Raw genomic sequence first — 24,567 nt, 5'->3', positions numbered from 1 at the left:
CTTATTATCGTAACTTTATTCCCATAAAAGGGAAGCTTCAAATATGAAAGATCCAATACAGTAAACCTGTTGTGGATACAGAGTTAAATCTTTGTATTAAATTGCATCAGACACAGTATGAGTAATAATTTTAAAATCCATCATCTGCACATGTGGCCACATCAAATGTTTGTTAAAAAAACAAAAATCTTCAGATTCAACTTGTGTTTATTTTCTCTTATAATTTAGCAAATGTTAGCTTGAGTATACATTTCACTCCGCTCATTTAGCTTCTTTACTGTGTGCCATGCTGGATAAGAACACTGCGAGTTTTGATTTGCAACACGCTCTGACAGCTGCTTGCACAGGAGTCCATCAGCCAATTGTCTCGTCCGCTGCCAGCCTCTCAGCCAATAGGACGCGGCAGGGCCCTCGGGGGGGTGTGTCTCATTAGCTAGATTCCAGGACCTGGCTCCGGCCCACTGGATGCACTCGGCTGGAAAGAATGCAGTCCAGAGGGGGATTCATCATCTGCAGCCTCGTCTCCTCTTCCTCGCTCTTTCTCCCCCTCCCTCTTTGGGAGAGCAGTGGGCAGGGAGAGGCGAGAAAGTAGAGCACGTAGAGAGGACTATCAAAAAATAGTTCAATAGTGAAAATCTTCAACTCTCGGTTATTTAAAAACTCACACATCAAAATCGGAAGTTTAAGCGTCTGTTCTTGCAGACATCCGGCCACATCTTTACCACAGCAGGAACATTTTGTGCTCTTGTGGCCCTCCCTGGCGCTAAAACTATTTTGGGTACAGATTTCAGGAGGCCTGTGTGGGGCCACGGGTGGTTTATGTAACTGGTCAGAGCGAGTTATCTAATTCTGAAAGGCTAACGTTCTCTAAATGTACCCCCTGGGGAGGCGGCCGAGGTGGGGCCAGATCTGGAACTCCGCGTGGTCCATCAGGTTCAATATAAATCCTCGCCCTCGAGGGACCAGCATTGACCTTTACAGCCACGATCGTGCAGATACCTCTACCTGTCCAACACACCAGATGCCACTTCGGCCTTCGCCTGCTATTTCCTGAGCGGTGACCTCTGCAAAAAAATGGAGTTGTTAAATGGTAATGTTCTAAATTCATCAGGTAGTCCCTTTTTAAAATGGTCTATTTGACCACATCTGAACAAAGATCCTTTTTCAACAACTTATTAACATGAAGTTATACTGTAAAGTGGTCAAATTAGTTAATTGTAGGGGCCTTATTGGTGAGTTAAACAGATGGCTAAACAGACAAAGTATGGGTCATGCTGGAGATAGATTTTCCTCAGCCTGGCAGCCCAAACATATTCTTTTTAATGTCTTATAACTGATTTATAAAGCTTTAGTAAACTACTTATAAACCCCTTATGAGCTGTACTGTATTAGAAAGGGAAAACTACAAAAACTTTAAACATTTAAGACAGAATTGATAGTGCAGGTTGTCTTTTAATAGTCATAAACGATCAAAATCAACACAGTGAGAAAAATAAACGGTTTCATCCAAAGCGAAATACACTTTGATTGAAACTCATGTTACAATGAGTCATTTTGAAACGCAGTTAACAAAATAATGATGTATTTAATGACACAATTATTCTTGTTTCTTTGTAAATGCTGACTTCTAGGTATTCCTTCCTCGTAATAGCTATGTATGTTGTGTTGTTGGAATGAGACCAATAGTTGTTGTTTTTTCCAGCAACATCCAAACGCACAATCAGAACGTGATTTATCATTAACTAGCACCGCTGCCACGCTAATTACGGCATGTCAGAAATAAACCTTGAGTATTAAAGCCACTTGAATATTAATGGAGGTGTTAAAGCGGAATCACATTTATTTCCCTCCTGGGTCAAGTACTGAAAAGAAAAAACAATGTTGGAAGCACCATTATTCAAATGAGAGTGCACAGACCTTAATAGAAATATCAGTCCAACCATTAACTTCAGTTTTAACACAGCCCAGTAATTCAGTTTCCAACATTTGTAGACATGATTGACTGTGCTGTTCCTGTCTATTGTAGAGCATGTTAATGTGCTCCCATCCATATTTCCCAAAAAGCCTCATTCAGGACCTTAAAAGGCTCCAAATAAAGATAAATTAGGGTTACCATGTTGCCTTAATCTGAACTAACGTCGGCTAAAACCGAAATGAGTGCCCAAGAGTGGTTTCATCATTCACTGTCTGCTGATGTGGAGCAAGGATTCACCTCTGAACTCTCAGATGTGGTGATTTTTGTTTCCTGAATGGCCTTGAATGATGGCTGTTGGGATCAAAGTTTACCTAAAAAAAACACATTTTACATGCGTATACTTGTTAAATCCTCGCGCCTAAAGCTCTCTGACCTCAGCGTTAATAAACTTTTTGATATTCAGTTCATTCAGCTCAGGTTAAGGAATGTGTTTTTATTAAATAGACATGGCAGTGCTTAAAAAAAACCATCTGCATAACCTGTAATTTCTTGTTCCAACAACAAGCAAAACATTCAAACATTAGGACACCATGTATTTTTAGGCGACACTCGTGAACTAAAAATATACTATATCCTGAGTGACTAATGCATCATTTTAAAGACATTTTAGGAAATACTCTTATAGAGCCAGTTAACAAAGCCACTGTGTTTTGTGCAGAATGAGTTATGTGTGAATCATTGGGCCTCAGAGTCGCTGTTAGGTGTATTTTGTTACTTTCGACAGAATCATGCTAGCTGTTTCCCGATCTTGTATGCTAGGCAATGCTAACCGGCTGCATGGCTTTATATCTAGCTAACCCACAAGAGTGGTATCAATCTAATCCAACTCTCAGCAAGAAAACTAGTAAGTGTATTCCCCAAAATGTCCAATTATTTGTTTGATGCCACTCTCAAAACATGCCCATTATTTATTAAACATGAATCTACAGCCTGTTAGCCTAGCTTAGCACAAAGACTGGAAATGGGGAAGCGGCAAGGTCGCTCTGTCCAAAGGAAACAAAACGCAGCTCCTCTACAGCTCACTAATTAACATTTATGTATAAAAACCATCGTGTAAAAACAACAATCTATGGTTTTACGTAGCATTTTTTGCAGAGGTCACTTTGCTAAGCTACGCTAACCGGCTGCTCGCTGTAGCTTCATATTTGCTGTACAGACGAGATATTTGGAATTTTTGATCCCTCTACAATTTAGAATAACGCTTTCTTTGCTATATATTGTATGTCAGGACTGGGTATACCGATCTGTCGTCATTTGGCTGTGCAACATGCATTTCTTGCACTCAAAAAGTTTTTTGTCTTGCAGCGTTGCCGAGGTTAAAACTTCAAACAGTCTAAAACATTTAAAACCAAACCACTAATAACCATGCCTTTTGAATTTAGCAGAAACCCATCATGCACTCTGTAATCAATCCAAGCTTATAATCAATAAATCAAGTGTTGTGATACTATAAATGAGCTATGCGATGGCAAGTCTAAGGATTTAGAAATGAAAACGGGCGTCTTCTAATACATTTTGTGTTGGATATGTTTAAAACATTATGCTAAAATGTACGAAAATTATGTCTGCGTCAACTGCAATTTTTTTTTTTTCCTCCTTAATTTCTCCCCAGACGCTTTGAAAACAGTCACACCCTGCAGGGATAATCAAAGAAGCAGGGGATCCATCTTGACACAACACCTTCTCATCTCGCCTCTAAAGGCGGCTCGCATTGAAAGGACAGATTAAAAAAACATTGCTGCCATGTTAGATACAGACCAGCACTCACACTCCATAATTATTAGCCTGATGATTGCACACGAGTGTTTTCGGCTGTTGCTTCTGGCCCCGCGGATGATGGAAGTTGTTGTATGTATCCACCCGCATTTTTCCCCGGCTGTCAAAAATTGCATTCTGAGAAAGCCGTACTCCTCTCATCAAGAGTCATAATTTACTTGTCAAAGCAGGGGTCCTCTCAGCGTGCGGGAGGCTCCCCGGGGTTATAATTGCGAGACGGTTTGGTTCTCCTGAAATGCCTCCAGTCAGGATGGAGCGCGGGCCCGCTAGTCAGGCTTTGTGTACGCTTTCCTTTTAAAAGTAGCCATTTACACAGAAAATTGTAAAACACGGTTAAACCCCCACCACCACTTGACTAGCTTCACTATACTTTCACCATCAACTCCTTGTCATCATTGACTTTCAACTACTGTGGCGCTCAGAGAGTCGTCTCTACGCTGACACGAGGTCTCCATCTTGTGGAGAGAGGATGGAAGTCTTTCTTTTCCTGAGTGCAGGTCAGCTGAGGTCCGCCGGAGAAATCCAGCTGGATTTTGCAGCACATGCAGAATTTTATATGATTTTTTTTTAAAGCATTAAATAAGTGATTTATATGAATCATTCAGAAAGCAGGGTCTTAAATTCAGTTATTCTAATGTACTGTACATAAGTACTATTTTAAAGTACTTCTTCTTTACGAGAGTATTTCTGCTGCTTTATACTTCTACTCCACTACATTTCAGAGGGAATCATTATACTTTTCACTCTACTATATTTATTTGACAGCTGGTTACCTTTCAGATTAGGATTACACATAAAAAACACATGATGCGCTTATAAAACACAATTTCATGATTAAACCAGCGGCTTGTGACCCCTTACAGAAAAAAGCAGTGTCTAGTTGGGGAGTTTTGTTACATGTAAGAAAAGTGATTCACCTCTAAATTATCAAACATTTCAATAAATAAATTGGGAAAAACTAGAGAAATGTCAAAAAAATGAAGACAGATTTGTGTTGCAGAAATGTTCTCTTCTGCCCCATTAATCATCTGAAAACCCTTCAGATTTACTCAACCTCCAAGTTAGGAACAACTCTCCTAAATGAAAACATTTTCTTCGTGATATTTGTAGTTTGACAGACTGTAAATAAAGAATCTTGAGTACTTCTTGCACCACATTTTTAGTTTATTCAAATATATTCACATAACAAGATAAGACCCTATTTTTCATATGATAGATTCATACAGTGTCAGCCACCACATCCTCCATCTTCTCTAACAACCCCTCGATCGAAGCGTTGCTTCTCTTGTTGCTCAGCACATGGTACCTTCCCCCGCATCGCTCCACGAGCCCCGTCAGCTCCCCGTTCCTCAGGATGTGCTGCTCGGCGCTCTCCCCTAACGTTTCCCCCCACGTGAGCAGCACCAGCGTGCGCCGCCAAACGCCTTCCCCGAGCAAGCCCATGTGCTCCTCGACTGCTCTCCTGTACCTCTGCGTGCAGGTCAGGTAGGCCGGCATGAGCAGGAGGACCACGTGTGGTCCCGGGCGACACCAGGAGACGCCGTCGAGGACGCTTGTCCTCTGCGCCGCGTCGGTCGGGTCGGGTCCGTCTCGCCACCTCAGGCCCAGCGGTTCTGCGACGGTGAGTCGGCGTCCGGCGACCTGACCTCTCCAGGGCCTGAACGTAGACGCGTCCGGTTCGGACGCCTCCCCGCACAGGAGGGTGACTCCGGCGGGGCAGCGAGACGACCAGGACTCCCCTAACACCACCACCCTCAAGTCCGACCCAGGAAGGTTCGAGCTTCCGTGACCCTGACTTGCTGATAAAAAGGTGAAATCTTGATTGACCTCTCTGGCCTTTTGCCTCCTCGTCTCGCCTCCTCCCCCTCTCCTCCCTTCCTTTCCCTCAGCCGTCTCTATCTCCTTTAGTGTTTCAAGGTGACAGTTATTTCTCTCTGCAGCTGACGATGCTGTTTCCATCCTCTGATCCTCTCTTTCCTTGCCTCCTCTATCTGACTCTCTTCCCGTTTCCCTCCTCTCGCTGACCTCCCGGTACATTAAGGGCAAGTCGTCCTCTGAGCTCTCAGCTGCAGCCGTCTGATCGAAAGGATCCCTCTCACGGTCTCCCACATTGTCGTCAACATCGCGCTGTCCATTCTCCAAACCCCCCCTCTCTCTTTTGTGCAACCCTTCCTCTCGTTCTTTGAGATCCCGTTCCCACTTGCCCAGTTTCCTCAGCGACACCTTTAGGTTTCTCTCTTTGTCGTGAAGCTCTTCCTTCAGCAGAGCCAGGTCTCTCCCCATCTCATCCAGCTGCTGCGTCGTGGAGTTCACGTGCTCGTTCTGCATCTGCAACTCTGACTTCCAGCTGAGCAGCTCCTGCTCTTCATTTCTTAAGTAGTGCTCCCTGTCTTTCAGCTCCTTCCCTTGGTCTTTCAGCCCTTTCACCTTCTCCTGGAGATCTTGCCCGTGATAATTCAGCTCTTTCTGTCGGCCCTCCAGAGCGCCGAGCAAGCTCTCTAGCTCCCTTTCCCTTTTCTCTACATGTTGTGCTCTCACGCTCACTTCTTGCTCGCGTTTGTCCGTTTCCTCCTGCTCTTTCTGTTGCTTTTCCAGACTTGCTTCCCATTTGCTAAGTTCCTCTTCCTTACTTTCCAACTTTACCTCTTTTTCAACCAGCTCTGTCTCCTGTGCGTCAAGTTCATTTCCTCTTCTGCTCACAAGCTGCTCCCTTTCTGCTACTTTATTTTCCCTTTTCAAGAATTCCTCATCCTTTGTTGTGAGCTCTCTCATTTCAGTTCCTTGGCCCTCTTTCATCCTCTCTATCTCTACTTGCAGTTTGTTATTTTCCTCCTTCAATCCTCCGACCTCCACGTCTCTCTCTTTAAGAATACCTTGCGCCTGCTCTTCATATCCCCTGAGATGTTTCCTAACTTCTTCTTCGCTCTCCCTCTGCAGCTCCTCGCACTTTACTTTGAGGAGCTCTGCCTCCTGTCTCATCTTCTCGTTTTGCTCCTGCAGCTCCTCGACTCTCCGCCGGCTTTCCTCGTATTTCTCCGAGGCTTCCTCTGAGCGACTTGTCGCGCGATCCCTCTCCTTCGCGATGGATTCCGCCCTCTCGTTCCATCTCGCGATCTCCCTGTCGTACTCCTGGATCATGCTCGTCGTCGCCTTTTCCATCTTGTCCGTGAGCTCCTTCAGCTCGGACTTCGTCTGCTCGATTGTCAGCCTCAGCTGGATGATCTCTCTCTCGTTTCCTCTGTCTCTCAGCCTCAGCTCTTCTTCTTTCTCCTGAAGTTTTTCCATCATTTCCACATCTTTTTTCCTCTCCTGCTCGGTGTGACGCTGCTGTATCTCCACGATACTGGCGGTTTGGTTTTTATGGCTCTCTTTCAGCTCTTCAATTTCTTCCAAGTAGTTTGCACATGTCTTTCTGGCCTCATCAATCTCACCGTCCCTCTCTGCAAGAAGACATTGTGCGTGTGCTCTTCCTTTTGTTTCATTGTCAATGATTTCCAACAGCCGCTTTAACTCGTTTTCTCCCGTCTCGTCCTTCTTCCTCTGCTCTTCCCTCCATCTTCTCTCCCCGGAGTCGGCCTGTTGTTTGACACTTTCAATCTCGGTTTCCTTTTCTTTCAGTTTTCTCTCTGTGTCGTTTAAAAGCTCGAGTTTCATCTCCTCCATCTCTCGTCCTCTGTCCTGCAGTCGCTGCTCTGCCTGTTTCTTTTGATTCAGTATAATTTCTCCTCTCTCTTCGTCTTTCCTCTGCAGGATTTCGTCAATGTCCTTTATATGCTGATTCAATTGTTCCATCACTCTTTCTTGTTCTTTGAGTTTTTGCTCCACCTGTTTCTTGTGATTGAAGTGATCTTTCTCTCTTTCCTCTGTCTGCCGCAATTGTTGCTCAAGTTCTTTTGAATGTGCTTTTATCATTTCTGTTTCTCTCTCTCTCTCCTCCAGTCTTTGCTCCACGTCTTGCCTGAAATTTAAATGATCTATTTCTTTCTCTTCCTTTTGTTGCAGCTTTTCCTTCATTCCTCTCACGTTCACTTTCATCTCCTCTGTTTCTTTTTCCTTTTCCTCCAGTCTGTGCTCCATCTCTTTCTTGAGATTCATAACAAGCCTTTCCTTCTGGTCACTTTCTTGCATTATGTCTTTGACTTCATTCATGTGCTGACGTTTTAACTCCTCTATTAGTCCGTCTCTCTCCTTCACTTTTTGCAAAACGTATCTCTCGTGATTTTCTTTCATCACTTCCTTCTCTTTTTCATTTTCTAGCACCTTTTCTTCTGTGTGGGCTGCGTGCTTTTGCTCCAACTCTCTTATCTCTCTGTGTCTTTCCTGCAATTGTTTCTCAGTTTCTTCTGCAAACTGTTGTTTCAGCTCTTGTATCTCTCTTTGTCTTTCTTGCTCCATGTCCCTTATTTTATCACCGTACTGTTGTTGGGCCCTCTCCACATCTTCCTCCTTCTCTTTCACTGTTCTATCTATTTCCTCCTGGTGTACAGCACTCCTCGTCTGCATTAGTTCCTCCATTTCTTTCATGTTTCTTGCCATTTTGTCCTGAAAATGCAGTTTTAACACTTCTAGCTCGTTTTCTTTCTCTTGCATCTTCTGTGTCATGTCTTTCTTGTGATTAAGATGAATCATTTCCTTCTCTTTTTCATTTTCCAGCATTTTTCCTTCTGTTTGGACGAGACACCTTTGCTCTAACTCTGCTATCTCTCTCTTTTTTGCTTGCATTTGTTCCTCTGTTTCTTTTTCAAACTGCTCTTTCAGCTCAGCAATCTCTCTGAGTTGTTCTTGTTGTGTGTCCTTTATTTCTTTGTGATGCTGCTGTTTGACTCTTTCTATATCTTCTTTATTGTCTTTCAACCTCCGATCAATTCCTTCTTGATGTTGAACTTTCATTGTCTCCACTATTTTTTCTGTTTCACAGATTTCTCTGGCCATCTCTTCCTGATGTTGCAGTCTTATGGCTTTTATCTCCGTCTCTGTCTCGTGCATTTTTCTCTCCATCTCTTTATCATGTTGTAATTTTATTTCTTCAACTCTCCTCTGCATATCTTTTTCATATTGTTTTGCGTTGTTGAGAGTTATCTGCTTTTCCTCTGATGCCTTCTCTCTCATTTCTTCTCGCTCTTTATCTTTTTCAAGTAGTTTTATTTCCATCTCTCGTTTTAGTATTTCTTCCGTCTCTGCCACCTTCCTCTTTTTTTCTTGTTCTTTTCTCTCGAGAACATCATCGTGTTGTCTTTTCATCTCGTCCATTTCTGCTTTTAAAGAAGCAACTTTTTCCATCCACTCTGCTTTCTCTTTTTCCTGCAACTCTGTGTTTTCTTCCAGTTTCTTAACCTCACTCATCCACTCTTGTTTCCTCGCTTTAATGGCATCCTCCCTCTGTTTTCTCTCATGTTCATTTTCTACAACGGCACGTTCAAGGTCGAGCAGCTTCTGTTGCTGCTCGTCAATTCTTTCCGTCAGTTCCTCGATCTCTCTCTCTTTTAGCTCCAGGTTGAGCGTCGCCGTGTGCCTTTCTCCTCGACTCTGGTTTAGCGCCGCGCCGACTCTCTCATTTTCTATGCTCAGATCCTGAATTTCTCTCTCCTTATCCTCCGTCAGCCATCGCATCCTCTCCTCCAGCTCCCCAATATCATTCTTCCTGTCGCCCAGCCTCCTGTCCTCTTCCTCCTCCTCTTCCCTTTGAACGTCGGCCTTCCCGGGGGACTTCACCTTTTTCTTCCTGTCAAAAAACCACCTGATCCTTTTCATCTCCCTCTCCCGCATGTTTTTCAACTCGTCCTCCTGACGAAACATTTTGTCTCCCATGTCCTTCAGGCGCTGGTTGAACTTCTCGTTCCTGTGCCGGCTCAGATCCCTGACCTCCTGCACCAGGCCGGAGAAAGCCTCGCACCTGTTCATCGCCGCCGTCTTTTCCACCTTCTGCAGGAGCTCCGTCACCTCGCTGGAGCCTCCGTTTCCTCTTCCTCCTCCGTCTGCGCTGCTTATGACGTGGTACCGGCCCCTGCACTTGTCCAGCAGCCACCGGAGGTCCCTGCCCCCGCCCTGGACGTGCTGCTCGATGTCCACCCCCTCTCGAAGCTGATCCCCGTGCGTGAACAGCAGTATCGTGTGTCTCCACACACCGTCTCCGAGGAGCTCCAGATGTTCCCTCACGTGCGCGGCCTGCACCAGTGTGTCCACCCTCAGGGTCAGCAGGAGCGCGTGGGGCCCCGGAGGACACAAGGCCACGCTACTGACGATCTCCCTCTTCACCCTCTCGGGTGTGGCACCCGCTACGCCTCCCTCCCAGCCCGGAGTGTCCACCACCGTCACCAGCCGCATGCCCACCTCCGCTTGCTGACGGACGCACTCCTCCGTCACCGCCCCGGCCTGGAAGAAGACCGCTTCGCCCAGGATGGTGTTTCCCGCAGAGCTCTTTCCTGTCTCACGCTCGCCCAGGAGAACCAGTCTGACCTCGGGTAGACGCCGGGGAGCCCTGGAGAACGACTGGTGGGCGTCTAACTCGGAGCCCTGGAGACCATCGCCTGGAAGGGAGACGGGTACATATTAGTGATGACACATATTTTGTGTGTGCTCATACAAATTAAAAATGAAAGAAGTTTAGCAGCTAGGGGCCAGAAAAACATGAAAACAAGCCAACATACACACAGCCACTAGCTTGTTGGCTTTAGAAGTTTTATTTGCTTATATGTCAGCAAACAAGTTACCTACACATTACTTTCAGACTTAATATTTATTGCAAACTGATGATTTCTGGTACAATATTCACACTACTTTTAGCATTTGTTCTCCACCAACTCCTGAAGGAAATATCTGTCTGTTTAGCTGCTAAATGCTCCACTTTTTTCACCGCTTTGTTGTCTGTTGCTTGGTGCTGGACAGATGGTGTACATTGGGTTTATTCAGCATTTTTTATTTTTCTGAAAACAGCTGCCTGCTTCTGCTGGAAATGACCCTGAGCGTTTGTTGGCCGCGAAAAACCCAAAACGATGAGTTTGACGTGAAGGTAGACGCATTTCACACCCAGTCATTTCATCCACTGATCCACATATAAAACTACTTATTAGTGCAGCTTCAAGCATTCATTTATATTTTCTAATAAGAATACATTCAGCAGGTTTTCACTGTCTGATTGTGATATGGTTTTGTGTATTTGAGAGGACTTTTACCAATTGAAGAGACTGAACTCACTCGTTAGGGCAGCTTTGATGGTCCCTCTCTGCATCTGCGCCTCCATCTGCCTCTGTTTCTTCCTCCTCTCCCTCGCTCTCCTCTTGCCGTCTGCTTCCAGACCCACCAGCACCGTGTTCTCCATCTCTAAATGGCCGCTTCCATCCTTCTTGCCCTCCACCATCTCCTCCAGCTTCCTTATCAGCTCTCTGACCTGCGTCCCATCTCCTTTGCTCCAGTTATTCACGACATGGTATCTGTTCCCGCACTTCTGGAGGAGTCTCTGGAGTCCCGGGCCGCTCGTCACGATGCGCTGCTCCATGGACCCCAGGCCTAGCTCGTCCCCCCTGGTGAACAGCAGCATGGTGTGCTCCCAGACTCCTTTTCCCAGCGGCTCCAGGTGCTCCTCGATCTCACTGATGTAGTCCTCCGTCACCGAGGCGCAGGATCGCACCACCAGGAGCACGGCGTGGGGCCCTGAAGGGCAAAGCGACACACTCCGTAAAGTCTCTCTTCTCACCCAGTTCGGGGTGCTGTTGAGCGGGTAGTACCACTCCCAACCCGGCGTGTCCACCACCGTGACTCTCCTCCCTGCCACATCGGCTCGCCGTTTCACGCACTCCTCCGTGGGCTTCCCGCTCTCGAAGCCTCCCGCTGGCCCCAGGATGGTGTTGCCTGCCGCGCTCTTGCCTGCTCCTTTCCTGCCCAGGAGGACCAGCCTGAGCTCCGGGAGAGCCGAGGGGACGCCGTGCGCGTCGGGAGGGAGCCGTGCGTCCATGGCCGCCTGCTGACTCTCATCTGTGATGAAAGGCAGAAGTACTTCCTCTGTGCACCGTACCGGATAGGCTGAATGACACAAAGCACAGAAGTGTGACAGTGATCAGTCATCTAGTCTCTGCTTCACACTTAAAACGGCACTTTAAACCATATTTTTATTGTTTTACTTCAATGACCATAATTAGATTGTGTACTTACTGATTCATCTTATTCAATAATCATAAAATACCTAAACATGAAACTGCATTTGCTGTCAGAAAGTCTTTTTGTATTATTCACTTCACACACTAAGGTGCCTCTATACAAGCTTATTTTAATTGTATAACACTTAAGCAGACAAAGAGTGTAAGAGCTCTACGTTAAACTCACCACCGTTCGTGACGATGACTGGACCACAGTTCTCATCTGTCGTGTCCATCACCACTACGTTTGCGCTCTTCCTCTTGTGCTTCCTCTTCCTCTTTTTACAGGAAGAGTGTATTTGCCGTCATTGTGAAAGAAAACAGGAACACCCTCGCAGTGAATTTGAAATGAAGATAGGTGCCACCACAGACTGAACTCGGAAACTGGAAGACTCGTCGTGTCACGCGAACAACCTGTGGTTTTGTAACGCGCTCTCATTCAAGACGACAGGAAGTCAAACAATGGCTCCTCTGACACATTGAAGTGCACGTGCTCGCATGACACGCGCCAATGCACAGGTGCATGTTGCACACGGTTGCAAAGATGAATCCACGTATGCACATAGAGAGAACATGTGTATGCATGCTGAGGCACACATGCAGGCTTCATAATGAGAGCTGCAGAGCTCATAGCTGTGAGACGCTGCCCTGTGGTAAACGTGTGGCACTTCTGTTTCCTTTACCCTGCAGAGTGAGACGGAGCTAAGTCTGCCTCGAGTGAGGCTGTCGAATGTATGCAAAGGACAAGAGTGAGCGGACCGCGGACAAGTTAGTTTAATACAAAGTGCAAATTATGATATTTGTGAAAGATTGTTTTCACCAAATTTCATTTCAACATGCAGAACTAACTTTGGGATCAAAATGTCACATAAACACTGAACACTTCAGAGCATCACAAGCAGCATTTCACAAATATTATGATATAAAAAGTCTATTCTTGACCTTGGAAACAGGAGGTCACAATAATCTCACCAACAAGCTCCATTTAGCAATTGTTCTGGAGCGTTCGATCAAACTTCTACCGTCGTAAACCATCATAAATTCATATAAAATGCCCTTTCATCCCGTCTGCCTGGTGCCACTGCAGCTTGGCTGTGTGGTGTGTTCCCTGGCTGCATACATGGTACAACATGTTCTCATGTCCACTCCCATGAAAACACACAACAGTACATTAGATCACGTCCTTAATGATTCACCCTTTCCCTCAGCACCGGTCTGGGTTAATAAAAACAAACCCTGTTCATGGAAAGGACTGAATCAGACCTATTGATTTGATTTGGCGCCATTAACCCCAGTAGAGTCGTTTTGAGGTCTGTAAAGTGTTGGGTGAATATTACCATGATGGATGTCTTTGCACGTGTGTGCTGCTTTTTGTGAATGTCAAATGAATTACTTTTTATTGGACTCCCTGCAGCAGCAGCAGCAGCAGCAGCAGCAGCACTTCCCTCCAAATATGAGCCATCTAACAGACTCCATATCATGAATAAAACACAGCCCCAAAAGAATTCCACCAGCAACACTGAAGCTCACAGTGGTTCTAATTTGCATTGGTATCTGCTGATTAGTTTGCCCCTGGAATTTACTGGTCAATCAAGAAGATAAGTGGTGTAAACGGGGAAACACAGAAACATACAGTACAGTGGTTCGTCTGTAATTTTATTCTGTGGGTACTTTTTTAGCTGCTTCCACATCTGTCGCTGACTTCAAATCAGTTTTAAAGTAAAGCTTGTGCATCCAATCATTTCACGACATTAGAAGCTTGCAACTTTTGCGCTTTAGATTTAAATTAAACTTTTATTTTATGCTAATGTTTTGGGGTAGTACTGATGGAAATTCATTCTCATGGCAGCAGCAGATGATTAAATGAACGAATGAAAAGGACGTCTTGTGCACACGTAATGCGGTGGCTCATTTCTTCCTCTTTAATACACTTCAACACACGTGTGTCAGTACCAGTGTGGAGTAGAATAAAAGCAGAACGAGTTCTTAGAAGTAAAGTAGTAGTATCAGAGGAAGTACAACAGTGAAGTAGCAACAACAGCAGTGAGAGGAGGTCGGTAGTGTAACAGTAATATACGGGGTAGTACCAGCAGCAGTAATAGTAGTACTAACAGTAAAGGATTTAATACAACGCAACAGTAAGCAGTAGTTGTTGTAGTTTAACACCTACAGACAGATTTGAGCCGATTGGTGTTGGCACATCTGGCTGTGTGCCGACGGCACCAGAAGACCAACTGTGAGCCAACAACTACATCAGAGTTCTTGACCACTGGTAGTGCTATGGAGTAATGTTTGTCCCTGTTCTTTTTTTTTTTTTTTTTTTTAAATTAGATCCACAGTTTGCAGCCAAGAAACAACAGGCCAAGACATTCAGGCAGAACTAAAACTAGGCCGTGCAGAAGAGGCCCGCTAACAAGCAAACATGTATGTAAACGAAAAAAGTTTTAAACTCTTCCAAATATTGACTTTGCAAATGGAAGAAATGTATAAATCAAGTTTGTTAGGCCTCAATAAGCTAATTTCCGAAATAAGAAATATTGAAGAAAATGCATTGTGCTTAAATAAACAAAGTGCTTAAATGTCACTAAAGATTATTTTCAAATGTAGAGAGTTGAGGAAATGTGTTGCTCTGAATTTGGATGGTACTTTTTTTTTTATTTAATTGCGTTTTTTTATTTTAAAGAGCGAATCTTTAAGTGGGGCTGCAAGCTTGGGTCAAATTTCGGTTGCCACAGGCCACCTTAAGGTTAGTGTCAGCATCCTGAACCAGAGAGGTACACAAGTGGGGACCATGAATGTGCAAAATGTCATGGTAATCCATGCAGTACCGCTGGCATGGCTAATGAAAATGCAACAAAATAAAGATGTGTGTCCTCTTTATCACCAGTAATATGATGGAGATAGTTGTCTTTGTCACATTAAACCTACACGTATAACAAACGGTGACCAATCAGAAGGCTGCAGAGCTCAAACATCAGTGTCTGAGCTTCATCCAGCTGTGGTTTGCACAGAGATGGTAGATTCCACATCCTGCTCCGAAGTTGGACTGACTGTTACACCCTCAACAGAACTATTTCCCTGCGGAGGTATTGCACACACACACACACACACACACACACACACACACACACACACACACACACACACACACGGATGGCTCTTCCTTTCCCCTGTAGGGTATAAAAGCAGAAGTTTCCCAAGAAGGAGCAGCAGCAGCAGCAGACCGACTCCAACCAACAGCAGCTTCTCTCTCCAACTTCATCTGAGGTGAGTCCACTCACGTACGTAAACTTTAAACTTTACAGACACAAAGTTTGCATTCGTTTTTAAGAACTTCGCTGGGGTGCAACAATCTAATCGCACCAAAAAACATTCCTCAGCAGCTTGGTCATTTTGTTTTGTTTATACCTTCCAGATGTGAAGATGCAACTAAATGATGCCACATGTGAAAGTCTTTTAAAACATTCCGCGTTTGTTGTTGTACAATCTTAACTCAAACAAAACCTATTGTGCATTATTCGGATTATTTTAATATTGATGCACTTTTCTGTCATTTAATTTGAATGGAATGGCTGCTTTAGGTCCTAACAATCCAGATGTTACTACCTGATTACTAGCAGTAGTGACAGTGGACTGAAGAGTCAAGAGGCTTTTAGCTGAATATTATAGTTACTGTAGTGGTAACACTAACAATAGAACAAAAAGGTTTGTGTCCAAAACGTTTATGATACATGCAAAACCTGGTTCATTAACTCTTTTGCCGGGGAAAGTACGGTCTGGGCAGAGAGTTTAATGGTGAGCACAAAAAGGCTCAGTCCTGCTGGTTAACATGTGAGTGGATGTTTCTCACAGTGTTAAAAACACGTGTGTGCATGTATATGAAACGTGTCTCAGAACTGGTAAAGTGATGTAATGTCATTTAATTAAATTGTGGAAGTATTTCTTCCACCAATGCTTATACAGAATCTGCTTGACGTTATTTAGCGTGAATCTCGTAGGTTATCTAGGACTTGCGTGGTTCTGTGAAATCAGCAATTGCTAAACCTTGGACTTTATATGTGATGTGATGTAAGAGTGGTGGAAGAAGTACTTTACAGAAGTAAAAGTACTTGTGCTGGAGAAGCATGGCTCCTGTGACGAATACCATTATTATATTGCAGATACTGATGAATCAATTTACAAGCAACATTTAACTTTTCCCACAGCTGGCCGGCGGTGGAGCGAGTTCAAACTACTTAAAAACAATATTAAGGTTGTTTTTGTCCAGTGAAAGATAAATCTGAGTGATCGTAAGATGATTAAGTTATTTTGGTTTTTACCTCTTTGGACCTCAAGTATTTACTTTAATGAAACCATCTGAAAATCACTGTTAACACCTCATAAACACCTCAAATGTGACAATGAGCTTTAATAGTACGTTACATTTTAGAAGAAGCTCATCGTGTGTTTTCACGTAAATAAATCTGAAAAGTAACCAGAGCTGAAAAAAAACACAATATTTTCCTCTGTGGAGTATAGAATGAAACAGAAATACTCAAGTGAAGTACAAGTACCTCAAAGTTGTTTCCGTCTGTCTGACTGCAGAAGGTATAAGCATGTCTCTCTGTGCTTGAGGTGAAAACAGAGCTTTCTCTGTGTTAAATGATGACTCATGCAGCCAAACCTCTCTCCTCGACCAGCGCACGGACACATTGCGCAACAGTGAGCCTCGCTCTCGGGCAGGTGTCTGTAACACAAACCTGGCGTACTTTCTGCTCGCACCTTATGAAAACAGCTGTTGTGTATTTAAAGGTTACATCATGCTTACATAAACCGTCATGGCAGTGAGTTCATGCTGCTGGGTGTCGTATGTGGACCCCATGCTGGCTGAAGGGTTGATGTCATTTTAGTTCTGTTTCTGGATTTAATGAGTCATTCTGAGTAAACTGAGGGTTCTTTGTTGACATCAGTTTGATGCGTTCACACCCAGGTTTTTATCGTGGTCAGTTTGTGGATTGTTTTCAACTTAATATGATTCCTTTGGTTTTAGAAATAACTTGCTTGGGAGACTTTAACGGTCTTCTTTTTACCTGCTATTGTCACTTGTACTGTAGAAGTGCTGTAAGTCAGCGGCAACGTTTCTGTGTTTTTAATCAATATCACATTCAACACTTCTAGGGCCGCACCTAACAATTATTTTAATTATCGAGCAAAACATTATGAAAATAAATAAATGTGTAAAATTCAATTTAAAAAAAACAAACAAATACTAAATAAGAAATAGGAAGACACAAAGAAAATAATAATAAATGGGGAGGGGTTGTAATGATGCCTTTAGGCACACACACGTATAATAATAATAATAATAATAATAATAAGTGCTACATTTACGCACATGTACGCACTATTGTTTACATGCAAATCATTCATATTGTGAAGTGTTTTTCTCAACTAAGTGATGAATTGTTTGGTCTTGTATGTCAAATAATATTGACAATTTTCAAGGTAAATTCTTAAATATCCTTTTTTTTTTGTCCAATCAACAGTCCAAAACCCAAATATATTCAATTAATTATCTTAAAGAGACTAATAACCCACCAAATATTCATTTGGTATAATAGGAGTAGGAGTGATGTCTGTATTTTGATACATACTGTATAGAGTTCTCTCACTGCTACCAATAATACAACTTTGATCATTATTGGTAATACTTTTAGACTACTCTACTGCTAGTAACACCATCAGTAGGTCCATAATAATATACAAATACAATATTTGTGAAGTGAAAATAAATCCCCAAACACTGAAAGTGTCTTTCTTTACCAGCATCTTACAGGAAGAGGAGCGACCGTAAACTCCCCTCCACCCAACCCACAAACACACACATGGAAACCACATGTGGTATACAAGTTTTCCACACTTGTTATTTTATTATTCACAAGCTTTAATATTTTCATTCACTTTGCTATAATGGCCTTTCCAATATTTAAATACGTCCTTCTTGAATAAAAGCTCAGGAGTTCTTCCACAGATGCACAGCAGATGGGTTTTAAAACAGTTCGCCGACCCTCTGGAGACACTAACTAGTGGCATACTTTAAATGTGAAGTCAGATTTATTGCAAACACACAAAAAGTAAGTAAAAAAATGTGTGTTTTCCATCCGCTCTCTCCTCTTCCAGCCCTGCGACGGATCCTCCACCCTGAGCTATCGCCATCATGTCTGATCAAGGTGGCGCCCCGACCTCCTCCATTGCCCCCCCTCCTCCCAGCGGACCCCCTCCCAAGATGACGAACCGCGGCCGCACCGCAGTTCCCCTCTCCATCTCAAACTCTGAGGCAACGGACATACCGGAGTTTGAGCCCTTTGGTCTCCCGGGCCCGAGAGGATTTCCACCCATGACTGGTGAGGAAGAGCACTGTGACACGTCACGAGAGGAGTCATGAAAGTCAATATGCAAGTTATAGGTTGAAACCATTAACTAATGGGTATCACAATGAAACTTTCCCAGTTGATTACTTACATTAAGACATCTATTTTTTTGTATTACAAGTGTTGTGACATTTTATGTTTTAAGTATAAAGAATTTGTATTATTGTTTTCTTTCCACTCGCCTGAAAGAAGACGCAAAATAGCCCAAAATCTCAAAATTGACCATACATTCTTTTCCTGGGGTGTCTCGCATACTAAGACTTCTCCTTTTAAGGGCAGAAGACAGATGTCGCCTCTTGGTTTGAGAAGATAAAGTCTTTTTCCCCGACATTGACACAGTTTCCTGTAGTTTTTGCACATGATTGACACATGAATGATGTCCAAATAGGATAAATTCTGCTCACTTCCTGCAGCTTGTCGCTACTCTCCACCCTGTGTTATTGTGAGAAAGCTGCTCGGTGACAGATATCCAGATGTGACAGAAGTTTATGAATGCAGTGACTGGAATTTTGTGATATGACTGCAAACAATCACGAATGAGTGTTTATAAGGATGAGTCACACACACGTCACTGTGGTTTACTGTTGAAACTCACAACCGAGAGCGTCGGAAGATAGGATTTAACAAAAAGTCTCAACCTACTGCCAGAAAACAATGATTCCCATCTACATGTTTTTGAGACGCTCCGTCTGTCTCTTCCTCTCTGTGTCCATTCAGAGTATCTGGACATTATGGGCGTGGACATGATGAGGAGGCCGGAGGAGAGCAACAAGATGCAGCACCACACCATGTTGTTCAACTCCGACAATCTCATCGTCCGTCGAGGACAAGAGTTCCAGGTCAAGATCGAGTTCAACCGTCCCTACACACCCGCTACAGACAAGTTCGCTGTGGAGTTTGTCATCGGTGAGCTGAGCATACTGTAATTATAATGGTTTTAATTCTGGATCTTGTGGTCTGTCCGGTTCACATTCTCGCATGTGACGTCTTGTCCTTTGCATACATGTCCCTGTTCTTTCAGGCTCCAGCCCTCAGTACAGCAAGGGCACCTATGTGCCTGTCTTCACCAGCAAGGAGCGTCAAAGCTCCTGGGAAGGCCGCATCACAGCCACCGCCGCCAACACGGTCACCATGGGCATCACTCCCACGGCAAACTGCATTGTGGGGAAGTACCACATGTACATCGCCGTGATGACGCCCTTCGGCATCCGCAGGACCAGACGGGACAACAGCCGAGACCTCTACATCCTCTTCAACCCCTGGGCGTCGGGTCAGTTTAGGCTTCTTGACCACATTTTATTGGCTTTTGTCTCACTTTCCAGGCCATGAAAAAACGTTTTGTTTTCCCTCAGACGATGCTGTGTTTCTGGATGATGAGAATGAGAGGCAGGAGTGTGTGATGACTGAGATGGGGATCATCTACCACGGCGCCAACGACGACGTCGCTGAGAGAAACTGGAACTATGGACAGGTAGAAGAAAAAGAAATAAACACTTAAAGAAGACTTCAGGACTGAATCTCCTAATTATTTTTGGACTTAATTCTTTTTTCCTAGTTCAACTACGGAGTCCTGGACGCCTGTCTGTACATCATGGACCGGGCTGACATGCCCATCCCCAACAGAGGAGACCCCATCAGGGTGACCAGAAAGGCTTCTGCTATGGTGAGAACCTATTCATGGACATCCACTAAAACACAGGAAACGGGTTTACAGATACATGAGATATGCAGTTAAATGATGCATCAATACACACAGAACATTACTGTGCAGTAAAACATACAATATTGCTGATATCGTGAATAATATCCTGCGCTTAAATGTAGACACCAGCTTGAAATATGACGAGCTGTTATCTCAGTGTTTTCTCTCATTAAATAGTTGTCCTTTATCTGCTAGACTTGAGCAGAATAGCCTCTTCAGACAATCCCAGCATTTTCAAAATAATAATAAATAATAAATGTCTGAAATCCGCTCGCTGTCGCACTCAGCTGAACTCTCGTGATGACGATGGCGTGCTGGTGGGGAACTGGAGCGGCGACTACACCTACGGAGTGGCGCCCACTTCCTGGACCGGCAGCACGGACATCCTGCTCACCTACGCCAGCAGCAAGATGCCCGTCTGCTACGCTCAGTGCTGGGTCTACGCCGCCGTCTTCAACACCTGTGAGCTCTTTACTGGATCCAAGTAGCAGAAGGAGAAAATGCTCTAATCATGACTTCTATTTTAGTGTATCCGCTCCTCGATTTCTGTCTTTGCTTATACATTTTTTTGCCTCCAGTCCTGCGCTGTCTGGGAATCCCATCGCGGGTCGTCACCAACTACTTCTCCGCTCACGACAACGATGGAAACCTGAGGACCGACATCATCCTGGATGACGACGGCAGGATTGACCGCGGCCGCACCAGAGACTCTGTCTGGTAAAACATCTTCTATGCGGCTCGCCATAATGCAGAGATATTGACCTTTGACCTCAGCAACTAGCGGTGAGACTTAGACTGCCATAACATTTGTTATGAATATTTATGGTCCTCAGGGGATGAATCCTACTGGTTTCGGTGACTCCCTGACTTTCTCTTTAACGTCAGCATCAGGCCAAAATGTCCACGTGCTTAAAGGGAATATAAAAAACAATCACCAGTTTGCTATGGGATTTCTTTCAGCATGTTCATGCTCCTCAGAAGATGAACCCCTTACATGCTGAGCGCTCTACTCTTAGTGCCATCCACAGAGCCAAACCTCAAGATATCTCTAGCTTTTCTTCTGTTTTCCTTTCTATTTAAAGGCCTCCATTAGTAACACACAAGTTTAGATAATAACAAAACAGGACTTGTTTAATATTAATGTCTGTAGTGATATTTGAAATAATGTTTCTATCAGGAACTATCACTGCTGGAATGAGAGCTACATGTCCAGACCAGACCTCCCAACTGGCTTTGGAGGCTGGCAGATTGTGGATGCAACACCACAGGAGACCAGCGATGGTAAGTAATAATAATAATAATATAAAATAATTGCTGGCTTTATAAAAACAGGTTATGGGTTATTAAGAGTTATATTATTTGCTAAACCAATTATTCCCAGAAATCACAGATTATGAATCTTATTCTCCATTATCCTTAAAGGCATGTACAGATGTGGTCCTGCGTCAGTCAAGGCCATAAAACATGGGCAGATATGCTTCCCATTTGATGCTGCCTTTGTGTTTGCTGAGGTGAGTCTTTAAATTACATTATTTCAGTGGGATTGTTCTGTAAAAAAAGTTTCTTATTTTGTCTGTAGTTGCTGAGCGCCAGTGTTTCTGTGTGTGTCCCGACAGGTCAACAGCGATGTGGTGTTTTACACCCGGAGTAAAGACGGGGCCATGGAGCCAGTCAAGGTGAACCGGACTCATATAGGCCGCAAGGTTTTGACCAAGACTCCAGGAGACATGACCAGTCGAGACATCACCGACCAATACAAGTTTCCTGAAGGTCAGAATCGAGAGACAAATCAGTGTTTTGAGAATGTTTTTCTCTGCTGCAGCCTCAGCTTCTGATTTAGATAAAAACAAGTTTTATATACAAATATTTTCTATATAATTCTGTGACTATAAATTTATAGTAAGAGTAATCTCAAATTTGTAGTCACATTATTTTGTTCTGCTACTATTACTGCTTTTAGTATCATTATCATTCTATTACATCCACTGCTGCTGCTGTAGTATTCATTTTTCTATTATTATTTCTGCTATTATTAGTGCTACTACTACTATTACTACTCTCATTATATGTATCATATATGGATTGAATATGTTGCAATTGGATTATGTTCATTCTGTACACATGACGTCTATTGCACTTCTGTCCATCCTGCGAGAGGGATCCTCCCTCAGTTGCTCTCCCTCATGTTTCTTACTTTTTTATTACCTGTTGAAGTTTTGGGGGGGGGAGTTTTTCCTTGCGAGTCTCCAAGGACTGACGACGTTCTATGTTGTACATATTGTAAAACCCTCTGAGGCAAATTTATGATTCAATTTTCATACCGTGCAGAAATGCCAGGTAAGTTAATTTGGGATGGTGGTGGCGCAGTCGGCTGTGTTCTGGCACCAGACATCCGGCCATGTGCCCCTGCGTCGCTGCCAGATTTGGCTCGGTTTTTGAGGCGTGGACATCTTGGACTGGAAATCAGTCCCAGTTGGCATCATTCTGGTCTGGTTTGGGCGAGAGTTCTCTAAAAAAGGCCAAGAATACCCGGGCCAGTTCTGGTGCTTTTTCCCCACAAATTTGGCATGAATTTGGCAACAAGGATTTAGACTGCTTTAAGCCTAAGCCATATTGTTACTGGAGGACCAGATATCTCCAAATAGGCTGGCATTTTGCAGATATCCAGGAAGGCAAAACCTGTTGATAAACGCATTGATGTTATCCTTTTAAATTAAAGAAATGTGCAAACAAACTAATGTGTTTCGATCCTCCAATCTAGGCAGCACAGAGGAGCGGACCGTCCTGGAAAAAGCGGAGGAGTACGGCTGTCAGCGAGAGAAGTCCGACCTCCCTGAGGCTGACGTGGACCTGGTCCTGCCCACCCTGGAGGTCAGCGTGGGCGACGACTTCGAGCTGAGCCTGGAGTTCATAAACCGCAGCGACCAGAGCCGCACCGTGGACGCCTACATCAGCGGGAGCGTGGTGTATTACACCGGAGTCACCAGCTCCGAGTTCCTGTTCAGGAATCCCACGGTGACGATTGACCCCAACAAAAGTGAGAAAGGAATTATTTATTTCTCACCAGCAAAAATAGACTTTTTCATTATATTCATTCAGCAACCACGGATCAAATAAATGATCAAGAATATGTAAGCAGTAAAAGTATCATAATTGAACACATGAAAGCACTCAATAGAGTTCAGTCGTCTCTCGGATTATAAAAAAACAAACATTAAAGGTCAATGCAGAGAGAGCAGAGTTGTGTTTTTGTGTTCTCCAGGTGTGAAGGAGTCGGTGACGGTCGAGTCAAAGAAATACATGAAGAATCTCGTGGAACAGGCCAACCTCCACTTCATCGCCACCGGGAAGGTCAAGGAGACCGGCCAGATCGTCACGGCCATGAAAGTCGTCACCCTGCACAATCCCAAACTCACCGTCACGGTCTGTTGCTTTTGTTCTGTCTACACGTAAAAACAAATCTTAATCCGTTGGCATCTTGCATTATATATCGTGCAAAAAGTTTCTACTTTCTTTCCGCTTTAAAACCTTTTTGCAAATGGATTTGTAATGTTTTTGTTTTTTCTTAAGGTGTCCGACGGCGGTAAAGTGAATGAAGAGATGACGGCGACTGTGCAGTTTACGAACCCCTTCACCTACAGCCTGGAGGGCGTCTACATTCGTATGGAGGGACCCGGGATCATGCTGCCCATGTCCAAGTATTACAGGTGAGTTCAGCCCAGAAGAATCAGGTGTAATCTTTGTCCTTTTCTCGTTTAATGTGTTAGCCACACAAACCTGCAGCTGAAGTGAAAACCAGTCACGTTTTCACATAAAAGCACCATCTTATTTTAACGTCACAGCTTTCATTCATCTGTTCATATCTATGCATATCAGCCATGTTTTTGTACCCTTATAATTAAGTCTTACTGCTTCTTGACACAATATTTTTGATGTCTTGACTATCTATGATATGACACCAAAAATCTGCGCCGTCCATGTGGCCTCTAACTCTTCACTCTGCTGGTTTCAGTCTGATCCCAGGAGGCTCCTCTCTGACCTGGAGCGAGTTTTTCATCCCGCAGAGGGCCGGCAGCAGCAGGGTGATCGCTTCTCTGGACTGTCCTGCTCTCAGGCAGGTCTACGGCACGGCGTCCGTCACCATCGCGCCCTGAAGGATCACTGACGCCAGACGACATTCGACTCACTTAAAAGATATAAACCTATAACATAGTTACGTAACGGTAGGTTTACAACAGCTTAACTGGTGTAGCTTCAGCATTTATGATAAGGATGGGAATAAGTTTTAGTCATAAGAAAAAAGATCTTTGATCTACAAAATACAGATTTTTTTTTTAAAGTGCAAGCATATTGAATATTTTGGCAGTTAAAAGGAACAGTGTGTAGCATTTGGGGGGCTCTATTGTTATATTTTCTTTTGTGTATAATCACAAGAGAAGTCTCAGTTACTAGATGCCAAATACTGCAAAGAATCAATCCAAACGCTTAATTGATATTCTCTTTATTTGTGGTGGAAAAAAGTACATTGATGATTACTACTTTCTTTCTTTTTAGTTTATTAATTTTAACTCA

At 43.8% G+C, this 24,567-nt stretch overlaps 2 protein-coding genes across 2 annotated transcripts; one reads left to right on the top strand and one right to left on the bottom strand.

Annotated features, from left to right (window-relative positions):
• Positions 1-4,969: 4,969 nt before the first annotated feature.
• On the bottom strand, positions 4,970-12,119 carry LOC306714546 (uncharacterized protein; the record flags this gene model as incomplete). Its single annotated transcript, XM_079184590.1, has 3 exons — positions 4,970-10,278; positions 10,946-11,770; positions 12,071-12,119. 3 exons carry the CDS (start codon positions 12,117-12,119, stop codon positions 4,970-4,972), a joined length of 6,183 nt encoding a protein of 2,060 aa, XP_079040716.1.
• A 2,986-nt stretch (positions 12,120-15,105) lies between these two features.
• Positions 15,106-24,165, top strand: f13a1b (coagulation factor XIII, A1 polypeptide b). The gene is made up of 15 exons (XM_079185201.1): positions 15,106-15,150; positions 18,043-18,266; positions 19,011-19,199; positions 19,315-19,563; positions 19,646-19,764; positions 19,849-19,956; positions 20,283-20,457; positions 20,574-20,712; positions 21,173-21,276; positions 21,418-21,506; positions 21,612-21,765; positions 22,757-23,032; positions 23,258-23,418; positions 23,566-23,702; positions 24,008-24,165. Exons 2-15 carry the CDS (start codon positions 18,080-18,082, stop codon positions 24,147-24,149), a joined length of 2,229 nt encoding a protein of 742 aa, XP_079041327.1. The 5' UTR covers positions 15,106-15,150; positions 18,043-18,079; the 3' UTR covers positions 24,150-24,165.
• The last annotated feature ends 402 nt before the right edge of the window (positions 24,166-24,567 follow it).

Source organism: Pholis gunnellus (genome assembly GCF_910591455.1).
Source record: "Pholis gunnellus genome assembly, chromosome: 23".
Taxonomy (NCBI): Eukaryota; Metazoa; Chordata; class Actinopteri; order Perciformes; family Pholidae; genus Pholis; species Pholis gunnellus.
This window is presented reverse-complemented; position numbering and strand designations above follow the sequence as displayed.